We start from the raw sequence: 27727 nt of genomic DNA, 5'->3' as shown, positions 1-27727 counted from the left end.
GAGGTGATTAATTCATGAGAATACAGCCCTCATGAATGGGATCAGTGCGTTTATAAAAGAGATCCCTCAGAGCTCCCCAGCCCCTTCCACCAGATGAGGACCCAGAGAAAAGGCGCCAACTATGAACCAGGAAGAGGGCCTTCACCCAACCATACTTGGGCATTGATTTTGGACTTCCAGCCTCCATAAATGTGAGAAATAAATTTCTGTCTTTTTAAGATACCCAGTCTGTTGTATTTTGTTATAGCAGCCCGAACAGACTAAGACAGGTAGCAGGTAACCCAAGTGTCCATGATAGAATGGATAACAAAATGTGGTATACACATACAATAGAATATTATTCAGTCTTATGAAGGAAGGAAATTCTTACACATGCTACAATATGGATGAACCTTGAAGACATATGCTAAGTAAAATAAGCATGTCACAAAAGGACAAATATATAATTCCATTTATATGAGCTACCTAGAGTAGTCAAAGTCATATAGACAGAAACTAGAATAGTGGTTGTCAGGGGCTGGAGGGAGGGGAAGTGAGGAGGTATTGTTTAATGGGTACAGAATTTCAGTGTGGGAAAATGAAAAACTTCTGGAGATAGATGGTGGTGATGATTGCATAACAATGTGAATGTACTTAATGCTACTGAGTTGTACACTTAAAATTGGTTAAAATGGTAAATTTTATGTTATGTATATTTTACCACAATTTTAAAAAATTCTCAACAACGTCAGAATAGAAGGCAAATTTCTCAAACTGATAAAAGGTATAAGAAAAGTCTATAGCTCACATCATGACATCATCATAGCATCAATGATGGAAGAGTGAATGCTCTCCCCATAAGATTGGAAACAACTCAAGGACACCCATTCTTGCCACTTGTATTAAACATTGTACTGGAGATTCTAAGCCAGTGCAATCAGGAAGGGAAAATAAATAAAAAAGCATCTAGATTAGAAAGGAAGATGTAAAACTGGCTTTCAAGGATAAAATCAAATGAAAAATTATAAAGAATTCTGAACTGAAAGAAAATTTAAAAAAGCATATGAAAATTTGTGAGAGGTTGTGAAAGCAATACTTGAAGGGACATTGATAATACTCAATGCCTATATCATAAAAGAAGAAAGATTTCCAATGAATGACCTCAGCTTCAACTTTAAGAAACTAGAAAAATAAGAGAAAATTAAACCCAAATTAAGCACAAGAAAGGAAATAAATTACAAATCAACAAAATTGATGGAACTGTAGCCAGTCTTAGGGGAAAATGGAGACAAGACCCAAATAACAATATCACCAATGAGAGAAGTAACATCATTCCAGATTCTACAGATATTAAAATAAGTAAATTTTATGAATAACATCATGCCAATAAATATGAAAATTTATATGAAATGGACAAATCCCTTAAAAGGCACAAACTACCAAAGCTCACTCAAGAAAAAAATAATAATCTGCATAGCTCTATATCTATTCAAGAAAATAGAATTTGTAGTTAAAAATCATCCCACAAAGAAAACTCAGATGGCTTCACTGGTAAATTCTACTAAACATTTAATGAAGAACTAACTCCAATTCTACACAATCTCTTCCAGAAAAACTAAAGAGGAAGGAATCCTTCCCAACTCATTCTATGAGGTAAGTATTATCCAGATATCAAAACTAGACAAAGAAATTACAAGAAAAAACCACAGACCCAATATCCCTCATGATTAGATGCAAAAAATCTAAACAATCAACAAATGGTGCTGAGACAACTGGATATCCACGTGCAGAAGAATGTATTTGGACCTCTATCTCACGCCATATGCAAACTTAACTCAAAATGGATCATAGAACTAAATGTAAGTACTATAACTATAAAACTCATAGAATAAAACAGAGGAGCAAATCTTCGTGACCTTGGGTTAGGCAAGGTTTCTTAGATACAACTCCATAAACACAAATGACAAAACCAAAAACACAAAAGAAAAAATAGATAAATTAGATTACATTAAAATTTAAAACTTTTGTGCTTCAAAGGACACCAAAAAAATGAAAAGAGAACTCACAGAATAGGAGAAAATATTTGCAAATCATATATCTGACAAGAGATTTGTATCCAGAATACATCAAGAACTTTACAACTCAGGGCCGGCAGGGTGGCATAGCGGTTAAGTGCACGTGCTTCGCTGCAGTGGCCCGGGGTTCGCAGGTTTGGATCCCAGGTGTACACTGACGCACTGCTTGTCAAGCCATGCTGTGGCGCCGTCCCATATAAAGTAGAGGAAGGTGGGCACGGATATTAGCCCAGGGCCAATCTTCCTCAGCAAAAAGAGGAAGATTTGCAACAGAGGTTAGCTCGGGGCTAATCTTCCTCACAAAAAAAAAACTTTACAAGTCAATAATAAAAAGTCAAATAACCCAATTAAAAATTGGACAAAGGATCTGAATAGACATTTCTCCAAAGAAGATATGCAAGTGACCAAAGAGCACATGAAAAGATGCTCAACATCATTAGTCACTAGGGAAATGCAAATCAAAACTACATTGAGATACTACTTCACCCCCACCAGAATAGCTATAATCAAAAAGACAGACAATAACAAAGTTCTGACCTGGATTTGGAGAAACTAGGAGCCTCGTATATTGCTGGTGGGAATGTAAAATGGTGCAGCCTCATTGGAAAACAGGTTGGCAGTTCATTACCATGTGACCCAGCAACTCCATTCTTAGGTATATACCAAAAAGAAATGAAAATATAAGTCCACACAAAAACCTGTACAAGAATGTTCATCACGTATGTAATGCCAAAAATAATTCCATCATAATACATTGTAATAGTCAAAAAGTGGAAACAATCCAAATATCCATCAAGTGACGAATAGATAAGTAAAATGTGGTATATCTATAAAATGGATTATTATGCTAGAATAAAAATGAATAAAGTACTGATGCATGCTGTAACATGGATCCACCTTAAAAAATTATGCTAAGTGAAAGAAGCCAGTCACAAAATACCACATATTGTATGGTTCTATTCATATGAATTGTCCAGAATAGACAAATCTATAGAGACAGAAAGTAGATTAGTGGTTGCCTATGGCTAGGAAGGATTGAGAAGTCTGTATGTGTTTTTTTCCACACCACCAAGCAATTCTCCAATTCTCAGGGGACACTGAGAGGGTGTCCCACAAATTTAACTCAATTCTGACACTATGTACCTGGAGATAGCGTCAGATCCCACAGGTTAAGAGCTCAGTCCCTCAAGACTCTTCCCATCCTACTTCAGATGCCAATCACAAGTTCAGATTGTTACCTGTACTTCTGAACTACTGACTATAAATCAGAGGTTCCCACAAGTGGAACCCCTACCTCAAGTTCAATTAATTTGTTAGAGTGGCTCACAGAACTCAGGAAACCAGTTTACTTACTAGATTACTAGTTTCTTTTAAAACGATATAACTCAGAGACAGCCAGACGGAAGAGATGCAAAGGGCAAAGTATATGTGAAGGGGTGCAGAGCTTCCATGTTCTCTGGGTACGCCACTCTCCCCACATTTCCATGTGTTCACCAACCCAGAAAATCTCTGAACCCTGTCCTTTTGGGTTTTTATGGAGGCTTCACTATGTTGACATGATTGATTAAATCATTGGCTATTAGTGATGGAACTCAATCTCCAGCCCATTCATTAATCATGGTTGGTTCCCTGGCAACCAGCCCCCACCCTTAGGTTACTTAGGGGCTTTCTAAAAGTCTCCTCATTAACACAAGCTCAGGTTTGGTTGAAATGGGCTCCTTAGGAATGTCAAAAGAAACTCCTGTCACTCAGAAAAGTCCAAGGGTGTTAGGAGCTTTGTGCCAGAACCCAAGGACAAAGACCAAAAATATTTCCTATCATACCACAGAGGGTGATGGCTAAAGGGTACAAGGTTTGTTTCTGGGGTGATGAAAATGTTCTAAAATTTATTGTGGTGGTGGTTGCACAACTGTGTGAATATACTAAAAACCATTGAATTGTATACTTACAAAACAAAAAAAGAAGGAACGAACTATTGATACACACAATAAACTGAATGAACCTCCAGTGAAAAAATCCAATCCCACAATGTTTCATCCTGTATCATTCTATTTATACAACATTCTTGAAATGACAACATTATAGAAATAGAGAACAGAATAGTGGTTGCCAGGAGTCAAGGAGGAGGCAGGGGTGGGAGGGAAGAGGGTGTGCTACAAAATGGCAACATGACTGATCCTTGTGGTGATGGAATTCTTCTGTACCTTGACTGTATCAATATCAATAACCTGGTTGTAATATCGTATTAGAGTTTTGCAAGACGTTACCATTAGGGTTAACTGGGTAAAGGATACACAGGATCTCTCTGTATTATTTCTTACAATTATATGTGACTCTATGATTATCTCAAAATAAAAAGCTTAATAAAAAAAGAATAAAATGTCATAATGATGTAAAAGCACTGTCTTACTCAGATCAGGCTGCTATAACAAAATACCACAGGTCGGATGGCTTATAAACAACAGAAATTCATTTCTTGCAGTCCTGGAGGCCGGTAGTCCAAGATCAAGGTGCCTGTGTGATTGGGTGCGAGCCCTCTTCCTGGTTCACAGCTGGCACCTTCTTAGTATGTCCTCACATGGTGGAAGGGGCAAGGCAGCTCTCTGAGGTCTCTTTTATAACAGCATTAATCCCATTGATGAGGGCTCCACCCTCATGATCTAATCAGTTCCCAAGGGCCCCACCTCTTAACACCATCACCTTGGGGATTAGAGAATTTCAACATATGAATTTGAGGGGGACACAAACATTCGGACTATAGGAAGCACTCTATAAATTCTAAAATTATGTACAGATAATTATTATTATGCATCTTTTATGAGAATGAATAGCATGGAACTATTATGACTTTATTCACTCATTAATTCAAAAAACACTTATTGAGCCCCTACTATGTTGGAGGACATGGTTAGATGCTGCAGGGCATACAACTTCATGAATTTATGGTAAAATCACAATTGTTGCCATGTTGCAAGTTTTGGCGGAGCCTGGGTCCTTTTTGTGAAATGTCAGTCAGCTGAAATATAAACATACTTGTGGGGGAAAACATATATTTTTATTTTCTGATAATCACTAATAGCTCTAATCAGGATCAAAGGTTCTTAACTAATTATCTTTCACAACTCCTGTACCCAACTACACACTTGATATCTCCACTTAGTTATCTTGCTCTCAAACCTCAAAAGTACTAAACTGAACTTTTGGTCTCACTCCCCTAATCTGTTTCCTCCATCACTAGTCTTCTGCGTTTTAATAAATAGTCTACCGCACTTGTTCAAGCCAGTAATATAGGCATAATCTTTCTCTTTCTCTTACCTCTCACATTTCTCTGGTGGGTCCATCAATGACTATTCTCCGCTAACTACTTCAAGTCATCGCTATCTCTTGCTGTACTACACAATAGCTTCCCGACTGGTCTCTGTTTCCACTCATACCCCACCCCAATTCATTCTAGACACAATAGCCAAAGTGATTTTACAAAAATTTAAATTACGATTTAGATTATCACTCTCCTACATAAATCTCCTTTATTTGTGGCCCATTTTATGTAGAGTAAAATTCAAATTCTACTATGACCTACAAGGCCCTACAAGACCTGAACCTTGCCCATCTCTCGATCCTTCTCTGTTATATTTACCTTTTTGATCACCACTATTCAGCTCCACTGGCCTTTCGCTTGCTAAAATATAGCAAGCTCTTCCCGTGTATACATTGTTTCCTTTGCCCAGAACCCTCTCCCCCAGTTCTCTGCAATGCTGGTTCCTTCTCCTTTAGGTCTCAGCTGAAACACTGCATTGACTGTTCCATAACTCTACACAGAGGAGAAATGGGGCAGCAATCTGGTTAGAGTTGGGACGGGGGACTTCCTAGGGGATCTGTCCCAAAGCTGCATTTGCATAGCAAACACACTATCTTTCCTTAGATTAAGTATAGATCAATTAAAAATGTCAATGTTTTCTTAAAATTATTTTATTCATACTTTATATAGGACTAAGAGAACATCATCTGTTCATAAAAATATAATTCAGAGTACCTTGGGGGAAGTGGCAAGCACTTCCAAGGGGTTGGAGAGGTAGACAAGGACTAAAGATGATGAGGGTCTATTTGTATCTTTTCAGTAGGGGCATGACATGATTGGATGAAGAGACTGAAGACTGAAAAGCCAGTAAAAATTATTATAGCTAACACTTATTTGGCATTTAATGTGTGACAGATATTATTCTAAGGGATTTCCATTTATTCTAGTGCTTTATGTATATTAATTAATTTAGTTCTCACAACTACCCAATGTAATATTATCATACCAGTTATAAAGACGAGGAAACAAAGGCACAGAGAGGTTAGGTGACTTACTCAAGAATTACAAATCCAGTAAGCAGCAGTGGTAAGATTCAAACCCAGAGAGTTTGGTTCAAAATTCATGCTCTTTGTCAATATGCTTTAATGCTCCTCTTTTTTTTTTTTTTTTTTTTTTTTGTGAGCAAGATCAGCACTGAGCTAACATCCGATGCCAATCCTCCTCTTTTTGCCAAGAAAGACCAGCCCTGGGCTAACATCCGTGTCCATCTTCCTCTACTTTATATGGGACGCCACCACAGCATGGCTTGACAATCCATGCGTGGGTGCACGCCCTGGATCCAAACCTGCGAACCCTGGGCCGCCGAAGCAGAGTGCGTACACTTAACTGCTGCACCACCGGGCCGGACCCAATGCTCCTCTTTTCTATAATAGATTACAGCAATACCACAGGCTTGAAATTGCAAGGGTCTGATACAACAGCAATAACGGTGGAAAGGTGGCGAGATCCATCAGAGAGATTCAGAAGTAAGACTAACAACGTGAGGGGACAACTGTGCAGCACAGGGAGAGAGGACTCTAAGATGACTCTCAGACTTTTGACTTGGTTAGTTGATGGTGCCAGTTACAGAGATGAGAAATAAAGAACTCTGGTGGAAAAGATAGAAATTATTGGACACTTCATGTTTGACGTGCCTGTGAGACAAAAAGGATTGCCAGGAGGTAATCAGAGATACTAGTCTGGAGCTCAAGATTTTGGAGTTCTCATACAATTGTTAAGGGCTTAGGAAGAGCATATGGAATATACAAACAGGGCTTAGAAAAGAACCTGGGGAACATCATCATTTAGGAAGTAAGTACAGAAGAAGTATCCAGCAGTGAAGACGGAGGAAGATAGTCATAAAGCTAAGATACCACGAGAGAGTGGTGTTATGGAAGCCCAGGATGGAGTTCCCAACAACACAAAATTGTCTTTAATCCGACCAGAAACTAAACTGTATGAAACGGGCAGGCCCCGTGGCTTAGCGGTTAAGTGCGCTCGCTCCGCTACTGGCGGCCTGGGGTTCAGATCTGGGCGCGCACCAACACATGGCTTCTCCGGTCATACTGAGGCTGCATCTCACATACAGCAACTAGAAGGATGTGCAACTATGACATACAACTATCTACTGGGGCTTTGGGGGAAAAGAGGGAGGAGGATTGGCAGTGGATGTTGGCTCGGAGCTGGTCTTCCTCAGGGAAGGGAGGAGGATTGGCATGGATGTTGGCTCAGTGCTGATCTTCCTCACAAACATAAATAAATAAACTCTATGAAGCCATGGAACATGTCTGTTTTGTTCACCAATGTCTCTCCAGTGCCTAGAGGCCCGGCACATAGCTAATGGTCAAAAACATTTCCTGAATATGAATAAGAAAACAATCCAATAGTATCAAATACCACACAAAGTCCTGATGACAGAGACTGAGAGTGTCCGTTTTATTTAGCAACCTTGGGGGTCACTGGTGATCTTGTCTAGAGCAGTTTCAGTGGAATGGTGAGGCAAAAGCAAAATGGGAGCTGCTTTAAAGAATAAATGCCAAGAATGTTTTCGTGTAACTTTTCTACATTTTTTTAACTAAAAAAATTTTCTTAAAAGTTGATGGGAGGTGAGGATGCTGCAGCCACTGACACAGCCCATTCTTGGATGGAACTTTGTTACATAGGGAAGGAGGAACCTAGAACTGCAATTACAAGGGGGCACAGGATCAAAGGGGATTTTTTCCTTAAGGGAAGGAAACTTGCTTTGTTCACCGTCGAATCACCAGGGCCTAGCACAATGCTGGCCACTTCACGGGCGTTCACTAAAGCCTCGAGCTGGCCGGCAGTGGGCTCGCAGGACGTTGTCGAACACGGACGGGCGCTGGAGCCTTCCCTTTCGGATCAGGCAGGACGACGAAGGCTCGGGCCCATCCCCGACAGCGCAGCACCCTCGCCCTAAGCTCACCCACCTTGGGCCGCCTGGAAACCGGGGGCCAGAAGGACCGACCCCGGCGCTCCCGGGAGATGAAGGGTGGACGGGGCAAACAAAGCCCCGCCCGCTAACAGGCTCTAATCTCCCCTCTCCCGGTTTCCCGCTGGCCCCGCCCGAAACGTCTCCAGTTTTCCGCAAGCCCCCGGCAGGAGCGGAAGTGACGCGCTTGTCGCGCGTGATTGGCGGAAGCAGAAATTGCTTTGCGGCCGCCACGGAAATTGCTCTCCTTTCGGCTTCCGCTCCTGGCCCATGTGAGAGACAGGCCGCTGAGATGAGCGCGACCCGGGCTGCGGAGAGGTAAGGGCGACAGACGGGAGGAGAGTGTTTGGGGCTCGTTGGGAGCCGGCTTTCCCGGCTTTTGAGAAGTGGAAACCGCCTTTATAAGAGACGACAGTTGTTCTCCCAAGAGCTCGCAATTCGTTGCTATTTCTGCGATCCATCCTTTAAAGCCCTTTTATTTTAATTTAAATAGGTCTCTCCGCTTCCCAGCTCTTTACCCTCATCCCTTTGTCCTGATGCGGCTTCTCCTCTCCAGCTAAGTTAATATGTTGCACTTTCCTCGTCACGTGACTCCTTTTTCTGCCGCTGTCGCGGCGCGTTTCAACCCTCTGCGTAGGCAGTGCCTGCGTTGTAAACTCCCCTTATCTTGGAAACCTTTGCCGATTGGAGTCATCCACCACGTTTTCTCTCTGATGTTTCATGCCCCTCCCATAGGGGAACTAAATATGATCCTTTTAGTAATGGTTGCCTTGCAAAGATTGGTATATACTGTTAGGTAATAATAGACTCTAGAATTTATTTGTAGGTACCAAGCTCCTTAGTTAAGCACCTACTTTGCGGAGTAAGCTCCAGGGAAAATGGCTTACTCAACTGCTTTCATCCGATTCCGTTTCCCCATTCCTGGGAACAAGTGATCAAGATGTCACTTTGGAGTAAGCTGCGCCTACAAAGGTGTCTTCCATGTGGAGGATGTTTAGAAATATTAACAGTGAAACTGCTTTGCCCCAAGGGCCAGGAACAGCGTTTTCTGCCACCTTATTTAGGGTCTGACATTTTTACAGCCTCCAGAGGTCAGTAGAAAATGCCAATCCCTGAAGAGTGTTAGATCTTTTTCATGCAGTTTTGTATGGGTATCGCCATCCACTGCTTACCTCTTGGAGGTGATGCCTGCCTTCTGCAGTCTAAATTCAATGTCTTGACAAATTTCCAAAGATGCCCACACTGCATCTTCCAGGGGATAGGGCTTTGCTGGGCTGAGAACTGTAGTTATGTTTTAGAGATTATTTTAATAGGAGAAAAGTTATTTCAAGTAATAATATTTCTCTTTTATCTCCTTTAACAGCCTTCTGGCTTTAAGTCAACAGGAAGAACTAGAGGATTTGCCAAAAGACTACCCCTTGAGTGCCAGTGAAGATGAGGTGGGTGCCAACTGCTAAACTGCCTTCTTCAATTTCCCTTCTGCCTCAAAATCAGAGTAGACAGCACATTCCTGGAAAGGGAAGAGGTGGCAACATTGTTTATATTTATTCAGGGTCTTACAAATAAATTACAAACAGTTTAGTGTTTCATGCATAAGATACGGTATTAAGTGCTATGGGAATTTGAAGACTATAAGATACAGTCACTTTTCTCAAGTTGATTAAATATAGTTGAGTATATAAGATCAGAACACATGGTCCTCATGATATGATTTCCCTATTTCCCAGGTTTGGATTTACATAGAGAGTTATTTAAGTATATGGCTGAAATATACACATACATAATTAAGCTAGATCTCCAGCAGCTGCTATAGGAATTCCAACTCTTCATTCTCGTGACAAAAGTACTTAAATTGTTTTTTTTAATGTCGGAGTTTCTCTGTCAGATCACACTATGTATTCTATCCAGCAATATTATTCTCATAGCACTTTTCTTCCCAAAACAAGTTGAGACAGAGGTATAACATTAGCTCCCAGTTACGAAGGCTTTATGTTCCTTATAATGAGGGAGTTTGGTTTTTGAAGCAGTTCTTTTAGTTTGAGCCAGAATGCCTGCACACCAGACCTCATCTGATTCCCCAGTTCTCCACTGACCAAAAGAACGAGAGATTTTACATGGGCGTCAATTTCCACACTGTCTTTTTTCCTCCCGGCATCATTCTGATGGTCTTTCCTTTTCTGTGTCTAGGGAGACAGTGATGGAGAGAGAAAGCATCAGAAGCTTCTGGAAGCAATCAGTTCCCTTGATGGAAGGAATAGGTAACATTCCCTTCAGTTTGGCAGGTTATAACTAGCTGATTCCATGAGACTTATCTGCAACTAACGTTTATTGGGTGCCTAAGACAATGAAGACGCCAGTGTCAGCATCGTTATTAAGATCCAGCACTCTGGAGACAGACTGTAGGCAGATTTTTTTTATTCTCTCTGTACCTCAGTTTCTTCAACTAGAAAAGAAGATTAATAATAGAACCTACCTTGTAGCATTGTTGTGACATTTGAATGAGTTAATAAATGTAAAGATCTTAATCCAATGCCTGGCATATAGTAAGCGTTATATAATTGTTAGCTCTTATTGTGATAGGGCTTCGTGCATTTGAATTCTTACTTACTCCACACTTATAGTCTTTTGAAGCATTGAATAGGTGTTAATTATCCCCATTAGAGAAGTTAATTGACTTGCCCCAAAGTCACTCAGCTCGTAAATGGCAGATCCAGGAATCAGATCCAGTTGTGTTTGAATCCAAGTCTAGTACCTTTCCCACTATGCCTAACTTGTATTGCCTTGTGTTTTTACGGGGCTGAGTCTACATTAAGAGATGGGTAGACTACCACATCCAGGTTAGGACAGATTTCCTGGTTGCTTTGTGACAAAACCTGACCCTAGAAGAGAAATACGTGACAACAAGGCCTTGTTTGAAGAGAGAAGTGTTTCTTCCCCCAGCAAAATGTGTCCATTCTTGTTATATTCTGTTTTACCTAATTTCAGGCGGAAATTGGCTGAGAGATCTGAGGCTAGTCTGAGGGTGTCGGAGTTCAATGTCAGTTCTGAAGGTAAGTTGGACAAAGGAAGCTATCAATGCATGGAGCTTGTGGAGTTCCAAAAGCATAAGGGTCACTGTTTTTGACTGGTTAGTGAATCATACCAAAAATACTTGCCTGTGAGTGGGTGAAGAAGGATAGTCAGATGCCCTTGAGTTTCTTCCATTTCTAGAAGAAAGCCTAGAAGGCCACAGTACAGGTCTCCTACTGAGCTCGATGAGCTACTGCAATAGAGGGACATGAATGAAGACAGCTGCCTCTCACTAACTTAGTCATGTTCCTGATCTCATTTTTATTTCAGTTCTCAGTGCTTTGAGTTTGGACAAGCAGATAATCTCTCCCGCTGGAGCTCAGAGAAGTCAGGTTACTCAAGGGCCTTCACCTAGTACAATGTTTCTCAACCCTTTTTTTTTCTCATTGCTCCCCTGGGGAGCCTTTTAAGACTTTTTTTCACCTCACTGCCTCCCTCCCCCACCCACCCACCCCCTAGAATCAAATATTAAGGAATAAGGTTTTATTGGCTAGGGTTGAGCTTTGGAGGGACACACAACTTTGTAATATCTAAGATTTTTTTCACCCCCCCACCAAGAACCAGTTTTCACCCTCTGGATGGGGGAGTTCTGTCGCCCTATTGAGAATACATGATCTAGGAAATGGCAGAGTGGGGATTTTAACCCATCGCAGGTCTAGATGCCAAATCTGTTTCACCGTATTCACAATTTAGGCAGCTTGAATAAGTAAGTCGTGCACTTGTGGTAACCACTAATGTAACCGCCCAGAACAAGTAACAATGTATTCTTCCAAGTTTATTCATTCTGCAAATACTTCTTGTGCTTCTACTATGTATCCGGTTCAGGAACTTTAGATACTGGGGCTACAGTAAAGAATAAGACATGATCTCCTGGGGCTGCATACTAGTTGGGGGGAGAAAATAAGAGAATTAAAACAAAATGATACAATAAAGTGACTAAGTTGCTGCTTTCAGTTGGCTGGTGGTGAAAGGTCTCTGAAGAGGCAAAATTTAAGCTGCGATCGGAATGACAAGAAAAGTCAACTGTGCGAAGATAGGGTAAAGCATTCCGGGCGAGGGGGCAGCTAGTGCAGAGGCTCTAAGGAAGAGACACGCTCAGCATGTTCAAAGACTAGGAAGAAGGCCAGTGTGACTGGAGCATCGTGGAGGTGGGGACAACATGAGATTGGAGAGGCAGATGGGGACCAGACCCCATGGGGCTGCGTCCTTTAGATCAATATAATTCTGAGTATAATGGGGAGCCATTGAAGGACTTTCAGCAGGATCATGACATGCTGTGATTTACATTGTCAAAAGATCATTTTGGCTGCTGTGTGAAGAATGAATTGCAGCGGGGCAAGAGTAGAGAAGCAGAGAGACCCAAGAGAAAAGCAAATAACTCTTTAAAATAACTAATTTTCTCCTGTCTTCCACCCTCCAACACATTTGGGAATGTACGCAAGTGAGGGTGTCACTATTGCTAGTGATTGAAGTAAGAATTACTCCTGCTTCCCTGCACATTTGCCTGTCTACTAGCATTTTCCCCTGAGGCATCTCCCTAGGTGATATTGAGATTTTGCCTCACTTCTTAGTCTGACCAGAAAGTTTGGCCTTTCCACAGGATCAGGAGAAAAGCTAGTCCTTTCCGATCTGCTTGAGCCCGTTAAAACTTCATCCTCATTGGCCACAGTGAAAAAGCAACTGAATAGAGTCAAATCGAAGAAGACTGTGGAGTTACCCCTTAACAAAGAAGAGGTCGAGCGGGTGAGTTATTGAGAAAGTGGTCCATTAAGGCAAGTAATTGAACTGACAAGGAAAAATATGTTAAGAAGAGAAGGGAGGAAAGCCTGAAAAATGGGAGGAGGGGAAGTTGTGATTGCCTTACCGTGGAAAAGACGAAAACTAATCTCAGGGAAGGTGTAGTCCTGAGAAGTAAGCAAGAGTTAATCTCTAGCATCCTGATTCTTTCTTGGGCTAAGAAACATTGCCTCCTAATTTCCTGCTAGTCCTTTGAGTTTGATGCTTAATTTTGTGGCTCTTTCCTTTTGTGTACTTTGCCTGCTTCAGATCCACAGAGAAGTGGCATTCAATAAAACCTCACAAGCCCTCTCCAAATGGGATCCCGTTGTTCTGAAGAACCGGCAGGCAGAGCAGCTGGTTTTTCCCCTGAAGAAGGAGCAGTCGGCCTTTGCTCCCATTGAACATGTGCTCAGTGGCTGGAAGGTGAGTGCAACACAAGGAACCTACACCTTGGAAGGTGAGATTGTGCAGCGTAGAGATTGCAGAGCCTATGGTTGATTTGACTGGACATGTTAAGCCAAAATCCCAGCTGTAGTCATTTTAGTTTAGCAGTCAAGGAAGGGAGAGAAGCGGGTAGCAAGATTCATTGTCAGTCGTGCAATGGCCAGTCAGAGTAGCTCTGTAGCCGCTCTCCATCAGTTTGTAGCATATAGTACATGGTTATTGCCATGTTTTTGTGTTAAAACATCCGATTGCCAGTAGAGAGGGAATATAATGATATTTTCTTTTTTACACCTCAGTTCTTAAAAAGCTTTTAAAGCCACATTCTGATCTGGGGGGAAATCAGGAACTGATTAAACCATTACTGATGCCTTAATAGGGATATATGAGCAGCAGAAACCAAAGTTAACTTGTGAAGGAATATTACATTAAAATATAACATATTGCTGATAACGAATAGGATTTTAGCAAGTAATTCATTATCCCTCTGAGCTGCAGAAAATAAAAAAAGATATTTTAGAGCTGCGTTTCCCAAACACTGATCCATGGCAAGGTTTTCATCCATCCAAAGCAAAAGGATAATTGTGAGTATGGTGAGTATAAGGTTGCCAGTTCTTTATTATGAGCTTATTCTTTACACTTTAATGGTGTTGAAATAGCTTTTCTTTTGTGAAATGATGGTGGTAATAAATGATGAGGTTGGGGGTAGAATGGTGGTTATGCCCTTGGCAAAATTAACAGTTGGTAATCCTTTGTTAGTCCCTAAAGTCTCAAAATTTTTAGTCTGTGAACAGCTGCTTCAGAACAGCTAGCCTTTCTTTTCCAATACACCATTGGTCTATAATGGGATGTTCTGTCTTAAGTAGAAAAATAGACAAAAACTGCAATGCCCAAACCATAGATAGATGCCCTCTTTCTGCTTTTCCTCTGCTTTCTAAAAATCCGAGAATAATAGTGTCCTATGTTTCAGGAACTTGAGGTGATTAAAGCTAATCAAAGTAAACATGGCTTGTCACCATAGCTAGAAATTGAGCAAGTAGTTGTTTATTACGAGGATAAGCTCTATTTCTGATACTGTTGTTGAAGTCATTACCATTCTCTTTCTAGGATGCTTCCTTTTCCTCATGCAAAAGAGATCAGGTTTAAAGTGTGGCTGCAGGATGGAAGGGAGACTTTAGGAAAAAAATTTTAAGAGGTAATACACTTTGCAGGATTCAAAAATAAAAAGTATAGAAGATACATAGTGAAAAGTCTGACCCCACCCCTGTTCTGCATTTGCTCATTTTTACCCCCATACTCACCTAGAAGTAACTTGTTACTTTTATAAGTTTTTATTGTTAACTTATGAGTTTTATTGACATATTCATGTTTACCTGTTTTTTTTTTAATCAAAAAAGTAGTAGTGCACTCCTACACAGTGTTCCGCACCTTGCCTTTTCCAAATGACGGTATAATCTTGGAGATAGCAGGAAAATGCCAAGTTGGTTGTTGAAGATGAGATGATGGAGGAGGAGGTTGCACTAAGAATGGCACGTCCTCTGCTCTCCAGGAATTCCCTATGCGAGACAGAATGGGGCCCAGATGCTGTACGTTGAATCTACTGTACCATTCGTGCTAAGATTCATTTTTGAGAAATTACGCCAGTGCGGCACAGAGAAATAAGGAACTGCCTAGGTCGGGGGTGCTTTCTGGCTAGCAACTCACAGTTCTCTTCTTACAACTTAGAGTGCAAAGTACCAAGGACTAGTAATATACCAGTATTTCTGGAGATTAAGAATCCAAAAAGTCTGCGCTATAGTGCTATAGTTTTGGGCCAGCTTCCTAAAAGTCCATTTGACTGTAGCTGAGAAGAATTACATGGGATGATGCGTGAGAAAGCATTTGTAAACTGCAAAGTGCTAGAAATGATGTAAGGTCATTTTTCCCATCCCCTAGCAGCCTACACTAGCATTTCCCAAAGTGTTCTCCACAAAACCGTAGGTTTTCAATATGCCTTCAAAAAGGGGATGGCAGGGTTCCCTCGCTAGAAAATGCTGCATGCCCCTACTGGAGACTGGCAATTCACAATACATGCTAGCTTTATAAAGGCTATGAAAAGATAGTAAAGAAACCCCTTTGACTTACTCTAACCCAGAGTGTACAAACTGATTTTATTAAAAATCAAATAAATTGAAGTTTAACCTTCTACAATTTGAAGCAAATCTCATTGGCTGAGGAGGAACAAGCTTTGGGAAGAGCTAGTCTCCACTGCTGTCTCTGTTCTTTCACCTTCTTCCCCTACTGCCCTACTGGAACTGCTCAAAGGGCAGACCCCAAGCCCTCTAAGTCTTCAGCCTATTTGATGCCGTTGACACATCACATTGTTAAAAACTCTTCTCCCTTGGCTTCTGTGGCATACCCCTGTTTTATTTTTTAATCTATCAGACCTTTCTTAGTCCTTTTTATTCTTGCTCTGTGAATATGCTATAGATCACTCTCAACCCCTTCTTCTGAGCTCCAGTCCCATATTCCACATGACTAGCCAGCCTCATCTGGGTCTCCATATGTACCTTAAACTTCACACACAACAGAGTATGCCTGGCATTTTCCTACCCCAGACTCCCAAACCCTGTACCACCGCCTTCATTCACTAACTCAGTCAACAGTGTAACTCCCTATCCCAGCCCCTTAGGTTGGAAACCTCAGCCATCTGATTCCTCCTTCTCCCCTTAACGGCCCCCCCTCCCCAGCCCAGACAGTGGGCTAATCCTGTAAATTGTGTCTCTGTAACTGCTCTCAGATCCCTGGTTCCTCTTCTCATTGTCATTTTCACCTTTCATTTGGCGCTTTACAAATAAGCCCTTACACAATCACCAGGATTTTCTTTCTAAAACACTGATTGTCACTCTCCTGCTTCAAATCCTTCCAAAGGCTCTCAACTTAAAGACAGAAGCACCTAGCATTTTAGCCACTGGACAACACATCGTTCCCTTACATGCCTCTCCTGATATCTGTGTTTTTGCTTATATTCATCTCTCTTTGACTTTTTTCCCCCTCCTTAGAGAATTGTACTTATGCCTCAAAGCCTAATACAAAAAGTCTCCTCCTTGCCCAAGCCTAACCTACCTCCTAATCAGAATTAATTGTTCCTCCCTCTATGATGACTCCTATGGACTAACATTTAACCCATTCTGTTAGGGGTACATGTGTCTCTTTCCTCTGAAAGGCGGTGAGCTCTGTGAGGACAGGAATGATCTTAATCAATTGTGCATGCATAGCACCCTGCACCAGTACCTGGAATGTAGCTGCAATCAATAAATGTTTGTAAATTGAATTGAATTGGAGGGAGATTACAGCATTGTAATATAAATCACTTTGTAGCCTGTGATTGATCACTACTGCAAATACTAAAAATGGAAGAACATGCACCTTTACTATTCAGTGGAATAGGTTTATGGTTAAACCAATAGCACCATGTAACATGTGATGATGTGTGTTTATGCATTTGTCCAGATATTTCTAAGTTTAATACTGACCATGATGTATATGGTACATTCTGTTGAAGAAAACCACATATAATATGTATGTGAGGTTTGAAACTGGCTCTGTTGCCTAGGGCTATCTTTGTGCCTTGCCAAAGTGGACTGTGGCATGATCGGCCTTATTATTTTAGCCATCCTCACAATATCAGTCAAGCAGCAGATGGGGTCTTTTGTTGACATGTTAAGTCACTGGTTCGCAGTCGATTCATTTCATGCACATAGACACTACCTAGCATACAAAGTTAACTGGAAACTGAGGAGTTGGAGCCAAAGTTAGAAAATGACTGGAGGGCCGGCCCTGTGGCTTGGTGGTTAAGTGTGCGCGCTGCGATGCTGGTGGCCCGGGTTCGGATCCCGGGTGCGCATCGAGGCACCGCTTCTCCGTCCATCCTGGGGCCGAGTCCCACATACAGCAACTAGAAGGATGTGCAGCTATGACATACAACTATCTACTGGGGTTTTGGGGGGAAAAAATAAAATCAATAAAATCTTTAAAAAAAAAAAAAAGAAAATGACTGGAGTTAAATTTGTACTGTCAGGAAGCAGTCTAATTAAATGAAGTTCATATTTTTAAAGGCATTGTCTTTTTGTGCTCATGTTAAGACCTCACCTTCCCTTTCCTCTAGAAATATTCTTAAAAGGAGGTGTCTATGAATCTGAAATTCCAAACTATACAGTAATTATGTGCTTAAAATGTACATAACAGTACAGGGACCATTTTGTTTTGCAACTATCAGAACTGACAATTTGGTACTGCTGTCCCTCTCTCCTGCCAGCATCTACCTTAGGGGCATCCTGCTTCGATTCTTAAGAGAATGGTATTCTGTTTTACATATATATTGTTAATCTGAACAGAGTGATCCCCTCAGTAATATTAGAGAGTAGCCTCAAGGTTCCCTTGCTGAGGTTATCTTAAATCAGAATAAAATAAGACTTTATCTACACAGCTGGACAGCGAGACTGGAAGCCCTTCTCTTGCTGTAACAGCCAATCCTATCCAGTTAGTGATTCCAATTATAGTGTCATAAAGTAGATGGTCATAGGATTGTAAAGAGGGAGACTGCAGGAGCATGGCTTAAAGACTTAGAATGTTCTGTTATCTCCTTAAGGCAAGAACTCCCCTGGAGCAGGAAATTTTTAACCTCCTCCATAAGAACAAGCAGCCGGTGACAGACCCTTTACTGACTCCCTTGGAAAAGGCCTCTCTCAAAGCCATGAGCTTGGAAGAGGTAAGTGTGATAGGCCCTCTGATACACCCAGACATGCTCTGTTTCTCCCAGCACTTGCCCCCAAGCCCAGGAATCACTGTGAATGCCATTCGTTGTAGGCTAAGATGCGCCGAGCAGAGCTGCAGAGGGCCCGAGCCCTGCAGTCCTACTATGAGGCCAGGGCTCGAAGAGAGAAGAAAATCAAGAGCAAAAAGTAAGGAGGCCCCTGTGAACTGGCCTTGGGTTCCATGGAAGAAAGTGATATGGCTCATCGTGATTTCTTAGGAAAGAACCTCTGGCGTGGCAGCTGGAGCCATGTAGAAGAGGTCCCAAATAGGAGTGACTAGCCTTTTTTTTTTTCTCAGACCAGCCTCAGAGAGCTTTGCCTGCTTCAGTAGTGCCCTCTCCTCTAGCTTTGGCTTTCAGTCTTGGTTTTGCTAAAAAGAGGACTGTTCAATTACTTTCTCTCACTTCCAGGGTATCACAGAGTGGTTCTGCAGAATGAGCTGTGAATTCGCCAGCTGTTGAGGCCAGTAGGGCTTCCTTCCTGCCTTTATGCCTCTTTGGAACTTGTTCTACTCTTCCCTTGCACTATAGAAGCAGAGGGGACTCAGCTCTGCAGAGGTCTGCCCCTGGGGGCTGCAGGGCCTGAGTCCTGTCAGTCCTCTCAGGTCCCAAACTGGCTTCCTCCAGTCAGCTGGCTCTGTAATGTCCGTTCTAGCCCCTGCATAGGGAAACCCCTTGGGTAGCAGGGCAGTTTTATGTTTGGCGTCAGTGTTTCAGCTAAGTCTTTTCCCTCTTACCCCTCTTATCCTCTAGGTATCACAAAGTTCTGAAGAAAGGAAAGGCCAAGAAAGCCCTAAAAGAGTTTGAGAAGCTGCAGAAGGTCAATCCTTCTGCAGCATTGGAAGAGCTGGAAAAAATTGAAAAGGCCAGAATGATGGTGAGGCTGCCTCTTGCCACCACCCCTTGAACCAACCTTCCCCGGAAAGCGAGAAGGATCTCACTCTGCCCTTTCTTTCCAGGAGCGAATGAGCCTTAAGCATCAAAACAGTGGGAAGTGGGCAAAGTCAAAGGCAATTATGGCCAAATATGACTTGGAGGTAAGAGATCGTCAGGGTGAGAGAAGAGATGGAATTGGAGGAAAGAAAGGAAAATCAGTCCATAAGGATGCTAGCAGAAGCAGAGTTGGGGAAGAGCCATGAGGATGAATGGAAAACCAGGAATCTAAAAAGGCATCAGAAAATCTCTAAGGCAGAGAGGAAAATGACCAGGAACAAAGTGGAAAAGGAGAGATGAAAGGGAAACAGCATTGAAGGCAAGTCCAGTTAAAGGGGAGAGGAGCTTTTTTACCTTGTTTCCCATGTTGATTCCTTGAGGACAAAGAATGTGTCTCCCGTTTCATTTCATAGATGTTAACACAGTGGTATATGTGCAGTTTAAACAGTAGGCACCAGTAAGAAATACTTAAGCTGAATTGAGAGGAGGCAGCTTTAAGAAATGGACCAGGAAAGGTGTTATCGCGGTCACTAATGACAAGGCACTCGTGCTGTGACTCCTTCCTCCAGGCTCGCCAGGCTCTGCAGGAACAATTGGCCAGAAACAAAGAACTGACGCAGAAACTCCAGGCGGCCTCCAAGAGTGAGGAAGAGGAGGGAGGTGCGGAGGAAGAGGATGAACTGCTTGTCCCTGAGGCGGTGAATGAGGTGCAGATGAATGCAGACGGACCAAACCCTTGGATGCTCAGGAATCGCCCTAGTGATGCAAAAGAGGCCGAAATCCAGAAGGACCCTGAACAACTTTCAGAGCCTGTGGCCCACAAGGCTTCTGAAAGTGAGGGAGAAGAAAGCCCACTGGCAGAGGAAGAAATTTTGTTGAAAGAATTGGAGGAAAGGCGATCGCTTAGAAAAAAGTCTGGGCTTAACCAGGACTCTGAGCCGGTGGGCAGACAAGAAACAAAAGGTAAGTTGTGGTGGACGGGAAGAGAGAACTTCCTAGTGCTAGTGTTACGGACCGACTGTGAGAGGAAGACTGTCCACCCACACGCCGCAGAGTGATTAGGCTCTGGGGACTTTCAAGAGAGTGCCCTGAGTCCCTGAAGAGAAAATAAATTCATCATCACCACTTTTCTTCAAAGGCATTTAATAAGCGGTCATCTGCATGGCTGTACAATGTCTGCTCAGACATGTTTTCTGCTCTTGAGGGCTTCCTTCCAGTCTTCAGAAAGACAGAACCACACCATCCTGGAAGTAAGGGCAGGAGGTAACCTTACTGGTCCCCACAAACCAGAGAGAAGTGCATGAGGTGGGATGGCAAATCTGAAAATCGTTCACACCCACAGGCACAGGTGGATTTTGAGGCGTTATGAAACATCTTCAAATCATTGCTGCAGTTTCTATTTGTAAAGTAGGAGTGGCATTTTTAGCACTTCATAATGCTAGTTGTTATGTGTCATATAGGGTGAGACTTTCTTGACAGGAATGACTGACTCCACAAGGTACATGGTAAGTTAGAATTGTTACCCTATGCTCAGACTCGATTTGTATACTATATTTTCTACCTGTTGTCTTGAAGAGATTTTATATTCACAATGTTTAGTGCCCTTGAGACAGGTTGGAGAGCTCCCATTCTGGGGACAACACAGGGCGTTATAAAGCCTGCTCAGGAAACTACTTGCATTCAGAAATCACCTGGCTGGCTGGGCAGATTCTCCGGTCTGATTTTATTTCCTATAGGAATAATGCATTTAGATGACAGCAAGAATCTGTTTGTCCACGGCAAAAAAAATATTTTAAAAGAGCTGTCATTTGGAATGTGTTGTAGGACTTTAACTTCGGGTTTTCAGCTGGAGAGTTGTGGGATTAATAGTTACAGGCAGTCACTTCTGAGAGGATTTTGGAAAGCAGCACTGCAGGCCGAGATTGCGGGGCCATCTCTATACGACCACAGGACACCAGCTGTATCCTCCTGGGCCCCCCTCAAAAGCTGGTCACCTAGCTAACTAGGTAGAGCATTTGGTTGTGGTATGAAAGGTGAATTTGGATTTCCTTGGATAATAAATAAATAGAATGTTCCCAAACCTTTGGGGAAATAGTATCCTAAAATAGTGAGAAGTCATGGACCCCAAACAAAATGAACAAGGAAATTCGACCTTGAGGAAAAAACATACATGTGTCCAAAAGCCAGATCTAAGTAGCTTCTTCCAGTGGCTTCAAGCCAAAGCTAGAGAGCAGGATGAACTTGGGAATGGAGGCAACTTGACGCAAAGGACAGTTTAGAAGTGTGTTACTGCCATGTCTTCCTCGGGGCTCTCAGAGACTAGTGGTATTTGCTCAGATGCTGCTGGTGACTGGAAAGTGCGAGCTACTTGACTCAGCCACAACAGGTTATGAATGCTGCTTTAAGATAAAACAATGCTGGAGTCGGCCCCATGGCATAGCGGTTAAGTTGGCGTGCTCTACTTTGGCGGCCCACAGTTTGCGGGTTCAGATCCTGGGCACGGACCTACACACTGCTCATCAAGCAATGCCATGGCAGCGTCCCACATACAAAATAGAGGAAGATTGGTATAGGTGTTAGCTAAGCAACAATCTTCCTCACAAAAAAAATAAATAAATAAATAAACAATGCTGGGTGACGTTTTTACAAATAGTAAATCACAATTTTTAGAAATTACAAATCATAAATGACAATGAAGTTGCATTCAGAGGCCACCTGTTTTTTTTTCACCCCCCAAAGCCCCAGCGGATAGTTGTATGTCACAGCTGCACATCCTTCCAGTTGCTGCACGTGGGACGCGGCCTCAGCATGGCCGGAGAAGCAGTGCGTCGCTGTGTGCCAGGGAGCCGAACCCGGGCTGCCAGCAGCAGAGCGTGTGCACTTAACCGCTAAGCCATGGGGCCAGTCCTAGAAGCCACCTGTTAAAACAGCTTTTTAAGGGGCCAGCCCCATGGCTTAGCGGTTAAGAGTGCGCTCCGCTACTGGCGGCCTGGGTTCTGATCCTGGGCGCGCACCCACACACCGCTTCTCTGGCCATGCTGAGGTGGCGTCCTACATACAGCGACTAGAAGGATGTGCAACTGTGACATACAACTATCTGCTGGGGCTTTGGGGAGAAAAAGGGAAAAAAAAAAGGAGGAGGACTGGGAATAGATGTTAGCACAGAGCCGGTCTTCCTCAGCAAAAAGAGGAGGATTGGCGTGGATGTTAGCTCAGGGCTTATCTTCCTCAAAAAAAAAAAAAAAACAGCTTTTTAAAAACTTGGAACTTGGGGCGATCTCCCCAAGCAGGGTTTACTGTTTAGGGAAATCAAGCCACGGTTCTGGTTATACAGTGAGTCATTGGCAAAGCTGGGAATAGGACCCAGGACATCTGCTTCCCAACATGCTGCTTTTAACTACTCAACTCCATTGCCTGCTTCTTGACAGGTAATGATTAGTGAACTCTCCAGGAAATCCAGCAAATGGAATCTTCTTTTACTCACTTGTCCTTGATGGAATGTCTTTCATGGTGCCTAGCACCCAGTGGGTGCTCAACAAATGCTCGCTGGTTGTTGAGAGTGCTCCATAAATGCTTGTTGACAAGGCAGCTTCCAACCTTCTTTTCTGACAGCTTTCATTTCTTCCCCCAGATTCTAGCAGCCAGGAGGTGCTGTCCGAATTGAGGGCACTTTCCCAGAAACTTAACAAGGAAAACCATCAGTCCAGGAAGCAAAAAGTGAGTTCAGCAAGGACGGTTCTGCCAGTCCAGAGAGAGGAACCTGCCGAAGAAGAAGAGCCCCTGTTGCTGCAGAAGCGGGAGAGAGCACAGACTCTGGAAGAGCTGGAGGAGCTGGGCGAAGAAGGATGTTTTCAAGATAAGGAGCTTCCCAGACCTGCATTAGATGGGCAGCAGTTGGAGAGGAACCCAAATAATCAGCCTGGTGCCCCCAAGGAGAAGACAAAGAAGGAGCAAATGATTGATCTGCAGAACCTCCTTACCACAAAATCTCCTTCTGTGAAGTCTTTGGCCATTCCCACGACAATAGAGGAATTGGTGAGCAGAGCCAGGGTCATGGGCCATTTTGGGGGATCAGAGCCAGCACGGAAAGTGTCCTTCTTGCACAAGGAGTAGAATCAGTGAGGTTTCGCTGTGCCGGGGACATATTTCGCTAGTTGAGAGGTCCGGAATAGTACGGGGCCAGGCTGGTCCCCGTGACAGTTTACTAGGTGCAAATATGTGAGTGCAGCTGAGACTCCCACATCCTAAACCCTGAGCCACCAGACCTTCCCTGAGGTGACTCTAAAACTGCCCTCAGAGGAAAGAGGGAGTCATTCAAAGCTCTGACCAGATCCCAGGCAGGACAACTCGAAGGTGAATCATTGAGCTATTGCCAAGGTTTTGCTCTCAGTGGGATCTCAAATGTTCCAGGACTCCCCGATCAAGTAATTGCAACTGCTGAAGTGAGGAGCCCTGGCGCCTGTCTTTGCAGGGATGTAGCTGGAGGACGCCCACATTCTGGCCAGGCCACTTGGAGCGCCTCCTCCTAACACAGGCCAGTCCTTCCTCCACCAGCAGCTTCCTTACTGAAAGTTTAAAATTGTGTCATATGATAATGAGCTAGGGATATTTACCCTAGAGAGAAGAAAATTGGAGCATGATTGGCTACCGATGGAAGACCATCATGGTTCAGTGCTTCCCTCTAGGGGGCGCTAAAATGTCACAACCCAAAAGTCAAGCGGTCTTGCCGGGAACCACAGCTCACAAGGCAAGCTGTAGCTCTGCTCTTGTTTCTTCTCAGGAAGATGAAGAGGAGAAAGATCAAAGGCAGATGATAAAGGAAGCTTTTGCTGGGGATGATGTCATCAGAGACTTCTTGAAAGAGAAGAGGGAGGCTGTGGAGGCGAGTAAGCCAAAGGACATGGACCTGACTCTGCCTGGCTGGGGCGAGTGGGGTGGTGTGGGCCTGAAGCCCAGTGCCAAGAAGAGACACCGGTAAGAACAGGGAAGAAAGCCTGTCAGAAGGGCACTAGGTTCTCCCACCTCACTCTCATATGTCCTCCCTGCCCTTTTCACTAAGTCCTTAATGCTCTTAGTCAGACCTCCTGCTGTTCTGCTTTCCAGGTTCCTCATTAAAGTCCCTGAGGGTCCTTCAAGAAAAGATAAGAATTTGCCAAATGTGATTATCAATGAGAAGAGAAACATCCATGCAGCAGCTCATCAGGTGAGAGAGAGAGAGAGTTCTTTAGCTGCCTCCTCTTTGCTGGCCAGCTCTCTTACTTGGGAGGAGTATTCTAGGGCTCTCTGGTCAAGAGGGATGTGTGATCTTGATCACAGAGTCAAATCTATTCTTGTTTTCACTGACTGGCTCTGAGGTGAAGAATTCCAAATCGACTCTGCTGTTTTAATTATTGACCAAGAGGAAGGTTGAGACTCACAGGATAATCTTTGTAGCAATGGTGAGGACCATAAATCTGCATTTTCAGCTAGTACCCCGGATAACTCGGATGCAAATAGGTGTCACTAAACTAAGCATTACCATTCGCTTGTATTTATAGTCAAGGTAATGTTCAGAGGCTATAAGGTGTGTGCTGCATCTTAAGAAAAACAAAGACAAATGGGATGCTTGTTCAAGGCAGTGAAAGGATTTTAAATTGTGTCATATGATAATGAGCTAGGGATATTTACCCAAGAGAGAAGCAAATTTGAGCATGATCATGGTCTTCCAGTATATTGAAGGCTGTCATGTGGAGTGGAGTCACATAAAGTAGAAGTTGGAGGAAAAGCAGAGTTCAGTTTAAGGAGAAACCTTCTGCCAGTCCAGAGAGAGAATGGGTTGTGGTGCGGGTGAGCATGTGTAGAGGGGACTCAGAAATGAGATTGGACTCAATGACCTTTATGTTCCCTTCCATTCTGAAAGTCTGTGACCCTGAGATCTGGCCCCAGCCAGTATAATATTGAAATGAATTATTTTTCCTTCTGAAAAAAAGGGGGGAACTGTTTTAATAGGTACAAAAGAAAGGTGAGGAAATCACATTTTAGTAATACTCTATTGATCTTATTTTGTGAACCAATCACTGCAGAAATTGAATTGTAACCACTGTAATCCCAGTTGAGGATATATAAGCAGAAAATAGGCAATGAGCAGACAGTTAGGGGGTGAGAGAGAAAAGAGGTACTCCACCAGGCCAGGGTTCTAGGTGAAGGGCAGAGTGTGGACCTCAATAAAGATCACCCTTCCAGGCCGGCTCCGTGGCTTAGCGGTTAAGTGCGCGCGCTCTGATGCTGGCGGCCTGGGTTCGGATCCCGGGAGCGCCCCGAGGCACCACTTCTCCGTCCAACGTGAGGCCGAGTCCCACGTACAGCAACTAAAAAAAAGGATGTGAACCTATGACATACAACTGTCTGCTGGGGCTTTGGGGGGAAAAAAACTGAATAAATAAAATCTTTAAAAAAAAAAAAAAAAAAGATCACCCTTCCATTCCAGGAGTCTTATCTGTTTGTTTTTTAATACATTCACAGCAAACTGACAAATAGTCTCCCTTGATTTTCCTCATCTTTTTAATAAGCTATAGACTGCAGGTCCCAGTGTGTAATTGCTGAAGGCAAAAAAAAAAAAAAAAAAGCCTCCTGAAACTGAATACTTTGTCCAGGAGTTTTTCTTTTTCTCTTGCTCTGGGTGACATGCACAGATCTAGCTATCAGCCCCAATAAGACATTCCCTTAACCTAAAGAGAATCTGTGTCCTTCATCACCACCGGGCCCACCTGGCAGCTTCTCTTGAGTGTTCCATTGCGTATCTCCAAAAACTACTGATTGTAGCTTCCCCATTCTTCTGCTTACATTTTTTTCCTCTTCTTTGGCCTTTGGGGAAGTGTTTAAAGATTATTTAAATGTCAGAAGGTAGCGCTGTGGTGAGGTGAAGAGTACTAGTCCAGGAAAGGAGCCCCGGGTTCTGTTCTCCCTCACTGCTCGTAATTTACTTGGGTAAATTACTTCCCCTGTCTAAGCCAAATTCTTGGGCCGAGGGAGATGACCTTTGCCATTATCTAGGGCCTTCTAGCTCTGACATTCTGTGATACCAAAAGAGGATGAAGCTAAGTGTTAACAGCCTGGTAGAGTTCAGGATTCAGGAGTAAACCTTTGGGTTCCTTACAACATTAATCCCGTGTATCAAGGAGAGGAAAGGAAGGGATTGGGAGCATGAAGAGGGTAGGAGGGTCATCAAATCCACAGGGATACACAAATGCCCAGATGTTTCTTGCAGTCAGTGTTGTATAGGAAGACCCACTTGGGGACAGCAGCCTTGGAGTGTTCCTACAGCTACAGGGGCAGTGTCGGGGTGGTTTTTGAATCCCTAGATTGTTGGGTAAGCCTAGGAGAAGGGGGAGTCCTAATCCAAATTAGGTCCTTCTACTCCCAGATGTCCTCAAGCAGATTGGGACTCCTGAGGTTAGATGGGGGCATTGGGAGGCCTTGACCTCTCAGCAGCTTCACTCACTGCAGCCAGCACGTAGAACTGTGCCCTGTGTACTAACGCTACCTGACGAGTTCCCATTTCTGCCTGCCTCTCCAGGTCCGGGTGCTTCCATATCCATTTACCCACCATCAGCAATTTGAAAGGACCATCCAGACCCCTATAGGATCGACGTGGAACACCCAGAGGGCCTTCCAAAAGCTGACTAGGCCCAAGGTTGTCACCAAGCCAGGCCATATCATTAAGCCTATAAAAGCAGAGGATGTGGGCTACAGGTCTTCCTCAAGGTCAGACCTCTCTGTCGTACAGAGGAATCCAAAACGGCTCTCCATCCGTCACAAAAAACAGCTGAAGAAAAACTCTGTAGATTGAGTTGGTGAAGGAGTGACATCCTGGCCAGAATCAGGAGCCACGGCTGCTCCTCCATTGGCCCAGTTGACTCTGAGCTACAAGATCAATTCCAAAACTGGCTTAGCACACTGTGGGTGTAGTTAAGTCACATTTTTAAAATAAAGGCATTTTTATCTATTTAACTGGAGTGTATTCTGTGTTGTCTCCCAGTGGAATCATTTTCTTCAGTCAGACAAGACACCTTTGGCTGCTCCCCATTGCATTTCTCCAGTCACTTGTCAGAGGAACCTCATTTTCTTACCAAGGATTATGTAGTTAGTCCTAAATCAAAGTGAAGAGAAGTTACCCTAGCCTGTGATCTTAAATACATCACATCAGACATGATCCACCATCAATAACCAATTTGAAGAGTCAGGGATAGTGACTAAATAGTGTATATTCTTAACCTAGAAACAGCATGCACAAACGATGCAATTGGATTGAGTCCTGGGCTGGTCCTAGGTGGTGCTGAAGCTGGATTCAGCTTTAAGGCTAGCTACTATCATTTTCTTTGTGTGTGAGA

General features: G+C 43.2%; 1 protein-coding gene across 1 annotated transcript; it reads left to right on the top strand.

The window, feature by feature from the left end:
- The first annotated feature begins 8548 nt into the window (after window positions 1-8548).
- Window positions 8549-27347, top strand: UTP14A (UTP14A small subunit processome component). The gene is made up of 15 exons (XM_004437298.3): window positions 8549-8659; window positions 9705-9780; window positions 10529-10599; window positions 11327-11391; window positions 13011-13153; window positions 13457-13612; window positions 18261-18380; window positions 18479-18573; window positions 19179-19302; window positions 19385-19462; window positions 19928-20321; window positions 22990-23393; window positions 24139-24332; window positions 24462-24561; window positions 26914-27347. The coding sequence occupies exons 1-15, from the start codon at window positions 8634-8636 to the stop codon at window positions 27184-27186; spliced, it is 2319 nt and encodes a 772-aa protein (XP_004437355.2). The 5' UTR covers window positions 8549-8633; the 3' UTR covers window positions 27187-27347.
- Window positions 27348-27727: the final 380 nt, after the last annotated feature.

Source organism: Ceratotherium simum, chromosome X (assembly GCF_057802395.1).
Source record: "Ceratotherium simum simum isolate JZ-2026a chromosome X, ASM5780239v1, whole genome shotgun sequence".
In the NCBI taxonomy this organism is placed as follows: domain Eukaryota; kingdom Metazoa; phylum Chordata; class Mammalia; order Perissodactyla; family Rhinocerotidae; genus Ceratotherium; species Ceratotherium simum.
Note: the sequence above shows the minus strand (reverse complement) of the source record. Positions and strands in the feature narration are given on the sequence as shown.